The sequence below is a fragment of the Alligator sinensis genome, unplaced genomic scaffold (genome assembly GCF_000455745.1).
Source record: "Alligator sinensis unplaced genomic scaffold, ASM45574v1 scaffold240_1, whole genome shotgun sequence".
NCBI lineage: Eukaryota > Metazoa > Chordata > Crocodylia > Alligatoridae > Alligator > Alligator sinensis.
This window is the reverse complement of record NW_005841902.1, coordinates 715,589-730,081: the sequence shown is the minus strand read 5'-3', so window position 1 is coordinate 730,081 and position 14,493 is coordinate 715,589. Positions and strand designations below refer to the sequence as shown.

Sequence of the window (14,493 nt, the reverse complement as noted above, 5' to 3'; positions counted from 1 at the left end):
CCCCCCTCGATTTACTGCAGGTAGGAGTATAATAATACTTTTGTAACATCCTGCTGAGTGATAAATACTGTACCCATTTTGCAGATGGAAAGAGGACTGTGTTGCAATGAGGCATGTAGTCCCTTAAAAAATAAGTACCTGTATTTGTTCTATTATGACTGCAGTTAAATCAGCCAGCTTATATGCAGGTAGACGTTTCAAGTCTTTCAGACTGCTTACAGACTTAAACCCCCTCCAAAAAATCCAGTGTTTTTCTTTAAACTTGGTGCATCCTTGTGCCAAGGCCAGTGCATGCCTAGAAGAAGCATTGTGTTAGCTGGACTCACCTCACCCAACATCTGTATAGATGGGTCGCTTTAGGGGGGCTTTTTTGGTGCTTTTTATTTAATAACTAATTGAATCGACTTTAGATAAGTGGACAAAGCAGGGCATGCATCTGTATAGATTGCATGCCCTGCTGAAGCATGCAATCTATACAGATGCTGTGGAGCCAGGTAGAACTAACACGCTGCTGGTTCTGGTAAAGCACTTTTTCCCCCCCCCCCCCTCCCTCTCTGGCCCCTCTTTCCCCCCCCCCCCCCCCCCATGTCTGTCAGCAGTCAGAATGAATGTACAATCCTAGTAACTATGTGCAAATATGGGACACGCTGTGCATGGACTTTAGCACCTCCTCATTGAAAAAAATTGGTTCAGATGGGTAATAACTTGTTTGCATAGAGGAGTCTGAGCTGAAACATACTTCCTGACTTCAAGTGCTCCTGAGTCACTTTGCTAGAGTCTGCTCATCACTTCTACATGGTCATGGAGAATTAACTTTAACTAACCTTTATTTTTAATGAGGAGCATTTACTACTTCTGGTGTATACAAAATAAATAATGTAGGAATGAGAAATTAAAAAAAAAAATCTTTAGTTTTGTTAGGAGTCACTGGATGATACTACTTTAATTTAACCTGGCAAACTCTGGTTGTAGGGCTTTACAGTCTTGGAAAATCTGTCCTGTTGGCTCAGTATATGATGGGGAATTATTTCCCCCTCCCCCTTTTTTCTTTAAAAGAAACTGTATGAGTTACCATTACAGCTGATTTGGTGTGCTTCATAAATTGAATGTAATAACTTGTTAGATAGCAGGTCTACTCTTGTAGGCTATAATGTGAAAGAGAACAAAACTGATACAAGCAGTAAAACTTTCAGAAGTGCTTAGTTAGGAGCCAAAATTCCGTTATGAAAATGAGACTATTAGGCTATTTTGAAAATACGATGCAGGTTGTCAAACAGGTGAAACTTTTTTAGGCTTCGCACTCTCAATCCAGAAGTTTTCAGATTGGAGGTGAGCAAGAGGTAAAGTGGTTGCTCCTGCTCCCCCAGCCCAGCTGCAGGGGCTCTCAGCAGCAAGCAGCTTTCCTGCATGGCCCTGCTTTGTCCTGCAGTGCCAGATCACACACGCTGGGCTGTGGAGGCCCTGGGGAAAGGCAGCAGGGCAGGAACCTGAGCCTGAAGTGGGCAGCCTGAGTCCATGCCCACACCCTGTGCACAGATCTGGCAGGGCACAGGTTCCCCCTGCCCCAGGAAGTGCACACAGCAGCGGGTAGCCCACCCTGTGCACAGATCTGGGTAACATGGAGGGTTGGTCCCCTTCCAGGAGCATCTGCAGCAGCGAGGAGCTGCCCAGCCCCAGCCCTGCCCAACTCTCTCTCTCCCTCCCTCCCAATGGGGGCCTCTACCCCTCCCCCCCCCCCCATTTACCTGCAGGAACTGCTCTCCAGGCTGCCTGGGGGCCATGTGCATGTATGTCAGGGGTGGGCAAAATGTGGCCCGTGGGCCAGATGCTGCCCACCAGGCCATTCTATCTGGCCTGCGGGGCCCCTAAAAAATTTAGAAAATTTATATTTATCTGCCCCTGGCTGCCTGTCATGCAGCCCTCAATGGCTTGCCAAAACTCAGTAAGTGGCCCTCCGCCTGAAATAATTGCCCAACCCTGATGTACGTGCACATGGCGCCCCCCTGCATGACTGCCTTCCTCTCTCTCCCTCCCAGCTTGCAGTAGGCTGAAACTCTGTCAGCCTGCAGAGAGTTCGTTGCCAAACTGCAAAATCTGTGGGTTTCTCTGGTAAAATGAAAAATACGTGTTTAGCTCTGGTAAAAGGTAAAATCCAAAGTTTTCTTTGTTTTTCCCATGGGAAATGGAAAACCCAGAACCCTGTTCATAGCCCGCAATAGAGATTTAGAATCAGCTAATTACTCTAGTCAGTGATGATTACTAACTTGCTAGTGGAAATCCATTAGTATTCTCAAAGTGGATAAAATCAATGTCTGGTACTGTGATGTTCCTTGTGAGTCTTTGGCCTCATTCTTCCACAGTAGTTCCATCTGTGTACCCTTTAGAGATCTATGGGCTGCTTTAAACCCAGAAAAAATCATCATTTGAACAACCAAACTAAAGTGTGGTAGTTCAGCTGAGGGTATAGAAACCAAAAGTAGGAACAGTCACTTAGGCTAAGTACAGACAGTCAAAAAGCCTGAGGCTGAATTGATTCAATCTCAGGTTAGTCAAAGCTGCATAGATTGAACTGATAAGCAAGTGACAAGACATTCACTTTTGATTCTGGAAATGCAGCCACATTCTTGCAGTGGCCCACGCCAGAACCTGGGAGCACCAGAGCACACCTGTCTGCTCCAGCTGAGCAGGGAGCTTGGGCCAAGGCTAGCCCTCCCACCCTGTGAGTGTGGGGTTTGTAGGGAGGTACAAAGCATCCTGGGATGTTGGGGGACTGTGAGTGAACTTGAATCTAGAGGGGATCTGGGACAGAAGTTCAATAAACTGATTTAACCTAAATCTGTTAGGTCTGATACTATATTCATCCAGGTTTATCTTAAACCAGTTTCAGCCATTTTGCTAGTGGTTTATGTGCACTGAACTTCTGTTGCATTATGGATTTGAACTGGTTTCTGATCAGTTATACCAGTTTATGTGTAACTTCTGTCCCTAGCCTTAGTAAAGGCCAGCACAAATCTACTGAATTATTGTAGAATTGCACAAATAGACAATATCTAGCTCTCCAGATTTATGTATTTGTGTGTGTGTGTGTGACCTTCCCCAAAGAGGTTCAGGGCAGTTAAGAAAAACCAAATAAATTTTAAAGACAGGTAAAAAATGTTAAAGTAAAATAATATGTAATAAAACAAGCTCCCAAGATAATGTAAAACTATTGACACTGTTTGGCACAAATGATGGTGAAGGGTTTACACTGTTCAACTTGTGAAGTTACTTATAACTAAGTGCATTACATTTTAACTCGGAAAGTTTGGGCTTCTTATGTTTGTTTTGCTTTTTCAGATGGTTTTCTTCAGTAGAAGAGCTGAGTAATTTCTTGACTAAACCTAAAGTTCTGTTGGCCGAATCCACAAGAAATGGAAAATTGTTATGTGGTTCAATCACGTTCTAAAATCACCTGAGGCTTACCCAGTAACAGTACATGTTATGACTTTTACTAATGTGCTTTGAAGCTAAATAGCAGTGCTCTGAAATACTTGGTTAGCGCAAAAGTCAAACTTTGCGAGATTAAGTGTTAGGCTCTAGGCTGCTGTTCTTGTTGGTTGTTTCTGTTATGGCAGCAGCTACAGGCTAACTAACATTTTTATTGTAGGAATTGTATAGATACAGAACATCTTGTTGTTTCTTGTGTTGCACAGTCTTACAAGTTTTAAAAAGAAGTTTAGATACTGGGGGTGTGTGTGTGTGTGTGTGTGTGTGTGTGGGTGTGGCGGGGGGGGGGGTGTGCTTTTTCTGCTTTAGTATACCTAACTCATGCAATTATTGTTACCAAAAGCATCAAGCCAAATAAAGCATATTTGGGAGGTTTATTTGCTGTGGTCCTGTTTTACTTAAAACTGTTTTCTTCATTTATTTTCATTTTCCTTACAGCTTCGGCTTCCTCTTTGTAATGATCCTTTCCCTGTCTCTGCGATGCCTCCTTCAATTATTTCGGCTTCTATTTCTAATTACTCTAAAGGCCCTGCTCCTCTACAAATGGATATCCCATCTGCGGTCACCAGTGTGGCAAGATATGGCCCACAGGCAGGCATTATTGTTTTTTATTATTATGTTGTTAGATTTTGTTTTTGTTATTATTCTCTTTCTTCCAACTATAGTGTGTTCCCTCTTCGCTTGTCTCTCATAGCTTCATTTTCCATGTTTTGCTTGATAAACATACTGAATATTAACATGCAGAATGTTTTTGCCACCAAAAGCTACATTGGATAGAGCTCTTGGTTTTTCTGTTTGTACAGTAAATGTACATGTTAAAGGAATATAATGTTAGGAAATGGCCAGTACTCATACCAAGTATTCTATGGTCCGATTGGTCTTCTCATACTATAAACATAAAGGAAACATAAGTGCATTATGAAAACAGTATATAACCACTTTTTACAAGTTACTGCAGCTGCATTGTAGGAATTGACTAATTTAATTGGAAAGGGAGGATATAGATTTTTTTTTTTTTTTTGGTAATTTTTCGGGGGTCCTGTGAATTTATGAGAGTCAGATTATCTGCTGTTTTGGAAAAGCTTTACTTTTAATCAAAATAATAATTTTCTTGTATTATTTTGTGTGTCTGTTTCTTTCTGTACTCTGGTTGCTGATTTCATGCTTGCTAGGATGGTGCTTTTGTGTGCGAGTATGCATAGAGATGCATATGTGCTGTATGTATGTAAAATGTTTATGTACACTTTATTCACATGCATACAAAATTGTATACCAGTATATACAAGTTAAGAAATGCATGTTTTATTGTATGTGTGATGCAAGGTATAATGTGCGTGTGTATACACACACACACACACACACACACACGTATGAGTTCATTTTAATAGTGTGTATTTGCATTATACTATTTTTGTATTTATATATAGAAATCATTCCACTTTCTAAGCAGTTTGGCCTTTTATTAACGGGTCCAAGCTTGGCAACATTTATTTATAAGTCACTGCTGAGTTTGGTGCCTCATGTTTCTAGCTCTGATAAATCATCCGTATCTTGCAGAACATCTGGTTTCTTGGGTTTTCTAAGAGCATAGTGCATCTGTTTCTAGCCTTAACTAGCTATGATATGTTGGACATGTATAGTCACAATGCATTAGTATATAGTTGCCTGCTTTTAACTATTTTAAATTATAGTAGTGCTCCTTTAAGCTGCCCATTTGCAGCTTGAGACCTAGTACTAAAAAGAAGAAAAGGCTGTATAGGTGGAAGGTACAAGAAACAATACAGTCAGAACTTAACTATTTTAAATATGATTAAATGTGTGTAAAATATATGAATGTGAGTGTTAGTTTGAAACTTATTGACATTTATGTGAAGGGCTCGGTAGGATTTACTCTTACCATTTGATCATATCAAATAAAGCAGCAACCGTAAACTTCCCCAGTATAACTTTCTCTTACCCAGTACTTGTTTAAATTTGGTTTGATTTAAACTGTCCATATAAATTTATGTACTTCTCAGTCTATTAAAAATAATAAGCCTGGCACCTAATTATCTGGTTGTATCTAAAACAGTAGAAACAACATTAATGCATATATCCCGTTTACAGATTGTGTTCTTCCAACATTCCTTCCCATACACAGTTTACCTTATCCCAGTGAGGAACACAAACTGATTCTGCTGCCCTTGAAGTCAATAAAAGCTTTGCCTTTGACTTCAGTGGAAACAAAATCTGGTCCTACTCCATGAATCCTGGCATGAGAGTTCATAGCATTACATCATTTTTTAAGACTGCAGCTTATGGAGTCAAGCCAGCATCAAGTGGGACAAATAAGCATTCAGAAGTTTGTATAAGTGATGCTATATTTGTTTTCACTCTCCAAATTGTATAGGTACGTTTCAAGCTATCGGCAAATACTTCCAGCACTCCATTAAATGAAGCAAGAGTTAGTTCAACATCTACTCCATTAATGCCTCCAGACTCTGGCCACATGTAAGTTTTCTTTGGGGGGGGTGTGTGTGTGTGTGTGTGTGTGTGTGTGTATCCTTGCCTCCTGCCCCCAATTTAATGTTTATGCAACACTTAAGATGAGAGACTTCACCAGTCTAAGTCACATTTTCACTTTAGTGTGTATGCACATGTGTGCATGTGAAATAGTGTTATCTAAAGCTTCAGATTCATTGTACACAAGAACAATTTGACAGAGGCCAAATTAGCAGGCTTTGACAAAAGCCTATTTTGGTTGTCATGCAACTCTTGGTGGGTTTTTTTTTTTTAATTTCTTCTCCAAGGAATCTGTGGGATGACATACTTTCTTTCCAGGAGTATATTCAAAGTTAGAGATAAAGATCTGGGGGAGTATGAAGGCCTATGGAGAAGCCCATTCTATTTGTACTCTTCTGGAAATTAAAAAAAAAAAAAAAAAATCTTGATTAATGGTTTTCCTTTTTATCAGATCATTTAGGATGTCTCCCACTGAGGAGCCGCTTGTGTAACTCTCTGACATCACTTCTAAATTCCAAGTGTAACAGGCTAAGTTTAATTCTTAGGTGCTTCTTCAAATATCTTCTGTTTCTCTTCCGTACAGTGTGATATATGCTGAGCTGAGGCCAGTCAATCCTTGGAGTCAGGCTTTCCCCTCATGTGTCAGAGTAATGGCTAGAAACATAGCAAATGAGTAAGGATGAGAGAGAGTGTTCTGCTGCCTCTAACTTTGTATCACATTTTGCAATAAAGGACGTTACATACAGGGTACGATATTGATTGCATAAGACCAGTTCCCCATACATTTTGTGCAGAGATGAATCCAGCATATCTTGAAGGTGCTCAAGCAAAACCTGGACTTAAGAAAAGAAGTAGGACATAGGTGCATATTTTTATGTGATGAATCTCAAACAGGGGCTGCAGAACTTAGCATTTTAAACATCCCTTTTGCCACTTTCAGTTGGATACTTTCGCTAAGAATCCCATCCACTCTTCTGCCAGTGGCCTACTTCAAGAACTTTGGAACCAAGTCAAACAGTTTACCAACAACTTATCAAGTCCTTTTCTCATCCCTCTGTCCTGACCGTCCATTCAAACGTACATATAGCTTAGCCTCTTCTCAACTGTTTTTTCTCTTAACCATATGCACCATCTGCACAATGGTGTTACAGTAGGTATGCATTGCTTTGGGCTGGTCAAGGGAGCCTAGTTTGCCTTCATTGTGCTGGATATGAGATTGATTGATTTATTTTTTTTATACAAACACCCAGAAAAATAAATAAAGTTAGTCATGATATCATAACGGAGCTAAAGCAAGAACCCAATGACAACAAAGAACACATTTTAACTTTGTGCATTTAGCTATTAAACCCCAATGCTATACTTCTTGCAAGATGGCCCTGGGTTATATCTTATCATTCTTTTTATTTTTTTTTTTACTGTTTTAAGATTATCATCAGTTTTCCAATCAAACCCATGTTTCAAAGAGCTCAGAGGATATGAGAAGAGCTGCTTAAAAGGCAAATACTGGGAAAGCTAAAGAAGATCCCTGTCTCTTTGTTCCTCTTCTATTTCAGTATGAAGAAGAAAAAAATATACAAACTGATGGAATGAACAATATGATTTATATCAGAAGCAGTAGAAACCTTTAGAGCAAGTGTGACTCTACCACCTAGTGTTACAGCTAGTTAAACTAAAGGAATAGTGTTATCTCTTGCAGAAAGATTACATGCCACACATTAACTAGGGCTGTGCAAAACAGTGCTTTCATTTCGACTTCCATTTTGCTGTTTCAAAGGGACAGTGTTTTGTTTTGTTTTGTTTCGTTTCGTTTCGAAGCACTGTCTTTTTTTCGTTTCGTCAAAACCGTTTCGACGCATTTTGCTGTTTAGCCTATAGGCTATTATGGGGATTCATGAAAATGCCTATAACGGTGTCATTTCTTGCCTGATTTGGATGAAAATTTCAGGGATGGTAGCTCCTTCTGAGGGCATGAAGCCTGCCATGTTTCAAGGAGAGAGATGCAGGGGTATTTATGAAACTGCACCTCAAACAGTTGAAAGCAAAACTTGTATCCTTTCCTGGCAGCGGCAGCCTGCTGTCATCCCATGCACAGATGTGGGGGCCGCATCCCCAGGAGGGCTGTGCAGCTCTGCTGGACTCCTCCTGAGGGTGCGGGCCCCCAGATTTGCATGTGGGTTGACAGGAGGCTGCTGCTGCTGCCTGGGACTGGCACTGGGTGCAGCCCATGTCCAGCACTAGGAACAGCAAACTGCTGCTGACACTGGCCCCAGGCAGCAGTGGCAACCTCCTGTCAACCTGGATGCAGATCTTGGGGCCCGCACCCTCCGGGAGGCCCACACTCAGTGGCAGTGCTGGGTGGGCAGGTGGGGTGGGGGCTACAGTGAATTTTGGGGTGGCAGCAGCCCCACTTCCATCACTGCAGCCTACCCTGAGCACTGGGGAGAGCCCAGTGCTGCCCCTGCTGCAGCCCTGAGTGGTAGATGCCACCTGCCTGCAGCCACTGGGCTGTGCCACACCAGGAAGTTTAGGGCATGATGCAGCCCAGTGGCTGCAGGCAGGCAGTGTCCGCCGCTTCTGAGGCTGCAGCAGGGGTAGCACTGGGTTCTTTCTGGCACTTTGACAGTGCTGGGAGGGCAGGTTGAGCTCCATGGGGCTGGTGGAGCTGCTCAGAGCACAGATCTGGCTCTCCCCACCTTCCGCTGCTGTGCTGCACTCTGAGTAGCTCTGCCAGCCCCATGGAGCTGAGCCTGGTGGCCGGAGGTGGGGGAGAGCCACTGGCCAGGGCTGCGCTCTGAGCAGCTCCGCCACCTCCTGCCACCAGGTCTGTGGGGCTGTGGAGCCTCCAGCTGCCAGGTTGTGCTCACCAGGGCTGTGCTCCAAGTGTCGCTGCCAGCCCCATGGATCTCAGCCCGGTGGAGAGAAAGCCAGTGGTGCGGTTACTCGGAGCACAGCTCTGCTGAACACAGCCTGGTGTCAGGAGGCTCTGCCAGCCCCGCAGAGCTGAGCCTGGTGGCGGGAGGTGGGGGAGAGCCACAGGCCAGGGCTGCGCTCTGAGCAGCTCCGCCACCTCCTGCCACCAGGTCTGTGGGGCTGTGGAGCCTCCAGCTGCCAGGTTGTGCTCACCAGGGCTGTGCTCCAAGTGTCGCTGCCAGCCCCATGGATCTCAGCCCGGTGGAGAGAAAGCCAGTGGTGCGGTTACTCGGAGCACAGCTCTGCTGAACACAGCCTGGTGTCAGGAGGCTCTGCCAGCCCCGCAGAGCTGAGCCTGGTGGTGGGAGGTGGGGGAGAGCCACAGGCCAGGGCTGCACTCCAAGCAGCTCTGCCACTGACTCTCCCACCACCAGTCTGAGCTCTGTAGGGAAGACCCCGGCACAGCCCTCCAGCCCATAGCTCTCCCATTGCAGCTGGCACTGGTGGCCGCCCAAGAAGAGCTGGGGGAAGCAGTCAGAGAGCTGGGGGAAAGATTGGGAAGCTGGGGAATCCAACCGGGAACCGGGGGAATGTTCAGGGATCTGAACATTCCCCCAGCCCCCAGGTCGATTCCCCAGCTCTCTGATTGCTTCCCCAGGAAGCCCAGGTTTGAAACCCAGAACGTTTTGAAAGTTTCAAAACATTTTGAGTGCCCTTGTTTCGTTTAGAAGCTGTTACAAGCCGTTTGTTTCATTTCTATTTTGCTGTTTCAAGCTCGAAACAGCCTCGAAATGGAACATCTGTTGAAATTCACACAGCTCTAATATTAACAAAGATTAAACAGCAATTTGATCTTCTGTGTGCACTTTCAAAAACAGATCCAAGGTAGAATTTTTTGAGGGTACTTAGTGTTGGCCTGTGTCTAGCCTTTGAAGTCAAGAACTTTACTGTTGACCTCAATAGGAACAGAGTTTAGCCTGTGCTGGTTGACTTGGTCTAGAAAAATCCTGTTTCCAAGTTTCAAGTGATGCATTTTGTAAGAAAGTGTGGAGGCACCAAAATGCCCAGTTTTTCTCCCCTCCCAATCATGGGTGTCTTTTTTTTTTTTTTTTTATTTATTCACATAAAATCAATTGGATCATTAAAATAGTTATTTGTTATGTAGTATATTCGACTGAAAGGATTGTTGGACAGTCAAAAACAGGGAAGTCAAAACCAGGAAACTGCAGAAGGGAGAAAATTTCAGATATTTCCTTTCTTTTTTTCCCCCCAATGTCAGGATGTTTTGCCAGCAATTTAATGGCACCATTATGCACATTTTTATAAGCAAGAAAAATGTGTGTAGTCAGTGTTAAGGTGTTTTGGAGGGTGAGGGAAGGCATTCTGTATGGTCAACTCATGTGTAAGTGAAAATTTAAATAGAATGCAGATGTTAAGTGCATCTTAACATCTGCATTGTCTGCTGAATTCTTAATCTGTGAGCCTTTTCTCCCCACCCCCCAAACTATGTAATTTTTCTGTATTTTCTATGTAATCTAAAATCGTTACTTTGATTAGTGCTACTAACACCTTCATACAAAATAACCCTATTTTATGCTCTTTTTTTTTTTTTTTTTTTAAATGGAATCCTAACTGAGGTTTTGTTATTAGCCATTGAATGTAAAGATGTTGGTTGATGTAAGTTTTTTCCATTCATTTCTCAGGGCTAAAAAAACCCCCATTCTTCTTGGGATTCCTGTTCAGATTCTAAATAGAAATGGTTTCAGTAGTTGCAGAATGAAAACAAAACAACAGTTTCCAGTCTGCCATTCTGTAACTGATGGCCAAACTGAAGTTGCTTGAACTGATCTGAAGTTGCTTGAGTGATTTTGTATTTATTTCTTTTCCTTTATTTAATTTCTCCTAGGCTAAAGAAGAAAACGTAACCATTTAGAATTGTCACTGATTTATAAATCATGCTTCAATGCAAATCATTAGCGCTTTCAAGAATAAAGGGCTAATAACTTTTAGACCTTTTCATAATGTTGGAGAGGTGGAGTGGCAGTATAAGGCACAATATAACACTACAACAGTATTTTATTTGGCAACCTTCTTTCTCCCTTTGGAATAATATGTTCCCAAAAATGTTGATATTTCAGTGACCCACCTGGTTTAGATATGAAATATTTGAAGAAAGATGGCAACTTGCCTTTGAGAGGACTGAAGCCTTTGACTATAGAAAACACAGGTAAAATGATCTAACAGATTTTTTTAAGATGACTTGTTTACCCAGCAACTCAGTTATAATTGACTGTTGGGTCCTACCATAATACATCTTAATGCTGAAGATCTTTGTGTTAGAGTGTACAGTGGGCATGTTTCCTCTAGTTAGACCTGGACTACAAAGTTCTGACCCAAACTCCCTCAAAACCAGGTAAAGCAGGGACTATATTTTTGGCTTTAATTTCATGACTGTTTTCTTTGACTGTATTTTCTTCTGAATTTTTTTCTTATAGTAATACAAGAGAGTTTTTTAAAATTGGTCAATCTGTCAAACTACACAGGAGTAGTCTAGTTTTGGGCCCAAATTCAGCAACATTCTTAAGCAAGCATCTGACTTTTCTAGCATATGAATAATATAATTTAAGTGAATGGGATTACTCACACAGTGTATTGTTCCAGTTAAAAATTGACCCTGCATGCAAATTGATCCCAAATGTTCAGGGGTGTTTTAGCAAAAGACAGCTTTCCCTGGGTACAGATAAAGAACTTGAACTGACTTTGGTGTGACAGAATTCCGCAGGAGAAGAAAATAACCATGGAAAGGATCCAAAGGGTTAAATGTACCAAAATTACTAAAAGGAAAAACTGCTCTGAAAATAAATACTGACTTTGTATTTTTGTTGTATGCACAAAAATACAGCAAGTCCAGACATCAGAGTTGTAAGAGGCCTGACTATAGGTTGACCTGCATACAAGGCAAATTGGATTTTATGGCCTTTTTTGTAAGGAGGGGGGAGAGGACGCAGACTTGTAATCAGAACAATGCAGTACTTAAAGTTGAGTACCTGCTTGAATAACTACTTGAATCAGTGTGCAGTGATTTGGAGAAGGCATGCAGGAAGCTCACTATCCTAGACTTTAACAAGAAGATTCTTCTAAAGAATTTGAATAAAATATTGTGTCAATTACTTTGCAAGGAATTCACACCCTAGTAGTTTTTATTATTCTTATTCTTTCAGTATTACCAAGGCCTATATTATCCAAGCAAGGAAGTCCACCTGTAACATCTGCTTACTTCCCAAAGCAACAGCCTCGGCTACCTGCATCATGAGCTTCAACACGATTGTAATGGATGCATAAAGAAAGACTCTTGCTCATTCTTGGAAACAGTAATGAATATGCCATTTAAAATGTGTGATAAGAGAGATGCTTGGACAACAAGGTTTTAAATTTGACTTTATAGTCTGTCTGAACTTAGCTACTTTTTTCCCTATAAAGTCTTTGTTCACTGAAACTGCCACAATATGTTCTGGTGTAAAGCCAACCATTAAAATAACCTAATTGCATTTCTAGATCTATAATTTCTTTTTAAACAATTAAAAAAATATATATAGTAGCAGCTGTTTGATTCCTCAGACACTCCACGGCTTACAGGCTGTGCATGCTGAATGAAAGTGTTTCTTTCAGGTATTTTTGCTGCTCCAAAGCTGTGTGTGCGTGCACATGTATGTTTGTGCAACCTGTCTGGTACATTCTGTAGCACTGCACTTTTCATGTTTAGAAGACCTTTTGTAATAGTTAAATTATGAAGAACAAAGTTTTTTTTTGTTTGTTTTTTTAAGATGGCAGACTTATAGCAGCAGTAATCCATTGTGTGTACAGCATTTACTTTATGACATTAATCACTTCTGTTGATAACCATGGTGGACAGAAATAATTTCTGCAAATATTTGGACCCCTTTTTTTCTTCATGTTAGTTCCTTGATGACTGACTACTATTTTTTTCTTTCCTTAATCAAATCACACCTACCAGCTTTGTGCAAACTATTTAGTCACTGTATATCTTGTATACTGTATTTTTAGGTAGGGTCAGATTAAATATCAATATTTAATATTGATATTTTTTGTAGTATGAGTATAATTTGCTGGCAAAACTTGGAGGATTACAATAATGACAGACACAATATTCTGAATGTAAAAAAGTTCTGTATCTTCAGTATTCAAAAATAGTAACAGTTTCTTTAGTTTAGGACAGAGCCAGACTCAAAGTGAATACAGCTCTATTTGAATTAGTTCATTTGGCTTTTTGTTATCAGGGGAAAATCAAGAGTATTGGATTTACCTGTTTCAAAATGTTCACTGGATGAAAAGCTCAGTTAGAAGTATTCCATTTTGTGAGATGTAAGTAGACCATCTGCATTTCACTTGCACAGCAGTCATTCCTACTTTTTTTACTGATTATTTTTCCCCCAATTGTCTCTCTCTTCCTGTGTAAAATGGAAAAAAAAATCGAGGATAATTTTTTTTTTTTAATGACATACTGTACCTCCTCCCGTTTTCAGATATGGGCTTGGCTCTTTGCAATCTTACTAGAAATCTTAGTTTGTATTTGATATTAAACTAGATTGGATGTATGGTAATTTCCTTTCTCATTCTGCAGCCTAATTCTTTGGGGACACAAAATTGGTTATTGCATTATTAAAATGAGACAAATCTGCAGTAAATTAGTACATACTAGATTGATGGGCTACTTTAATTTTCAAAAGCAGTGTTGAAACTTAATGCCTGGAGGTCTGCAGTTCATTTTCCTGTCAGTATTATAAACATTAACCTTTTTTCCTGAAATTATTTTCCTTGGATGGAATTGTGGAATGCAACAATGTCTAGAATTATTTTCTGTTGACTGATTGTTACTCAGTGTGCCATCCTTTCAATTCTGGAACTTGCAGATACAGTGCTCATGTCAGAGTCCAGGTGAAATGCAGTAATTTTTGCTTGGGGCCTTTACCTTTTTGCATGGATTATTTTATGAGAGAACTTCATATATCTTAATTTTCTGGGAATTTGGAACATGCATTTCTTGTATATTGAGAGAGAACCTGTGCCCTATTAGTTCCATGCAATGTCTTACAGCAAATGAGGAGTGTGTGTGTGTGTGTGTGTGTGTGTGTGTGTGTGTATATACATATATATAAGTGTATGAAAATGTAACCTTTTTTTTTTTCTATTTAAAGTTTATATTATATTGAGAATAAAATGTTTGTACTATAATTGCCTAACTTTTGCTTTATTACCGAAAAGGTAAAGGGAAAGAAGCTATTTCTTTAAAAAAAAATAAATAAAAAAAAATCATATACTTCAAATTCTGAGATTTAAATTTTGATCTCCTCATGCTCTCGCCCTCATTGAAGATAATGGAATAGCATGAGTATCACAGAATTTGAAGACCATGGGGCCCTAGTAAATGAAGGTAGAATTTGTCCTTGTATTGTTTCAGGAAAATCCCAGGGTTGCAGCTACAAAACTTTTTCCCTCTTCCTTTATACTGAGCAAATGCAACAAGCATGTAGGTACTTTAAGCATAAGAAGCGTTATCACTTATTTGCTGCT

General features: G+C 40.8%; 1 protein-coding gene across 1 annotated transcript in view; it reads left to right on the top strand.

The window, feature by feature from the left end:
• The window catches only part of LOC102386077 (spindle assembly abnormal protein 6 homolog), a 41,402-nt gene extending 27,351 nt beyond the window's left edge, over window positions 1-14,051 (top strand). Inside the window, exons 14-17 of the mRNA XM_025197696.1 lie at window positions 3,925-4,077; window positions 5,876-5,976; window positions 11,040-11,128; window positions 12,123-14,051. Of these exons, the coding sequence (XP_025053481.1) occupies window positions 3,925-4,077; window positions 5,876-5,976; window positions 11,040-11,128; window positions 12,123-12,214 (435 nt within the window). The 3' untranslated portion in view covers window positions 12,215-14,051. The remainder of the gene's footprint in view (window positions 1-3,924; window positions 4,078-5,875; window positions 5,977-11,039; window positions 11,129-12,122) is intronic.
• The last annotated feature ends 442 nt before the right edge of the window (window positions 14,052-14,493 follow it).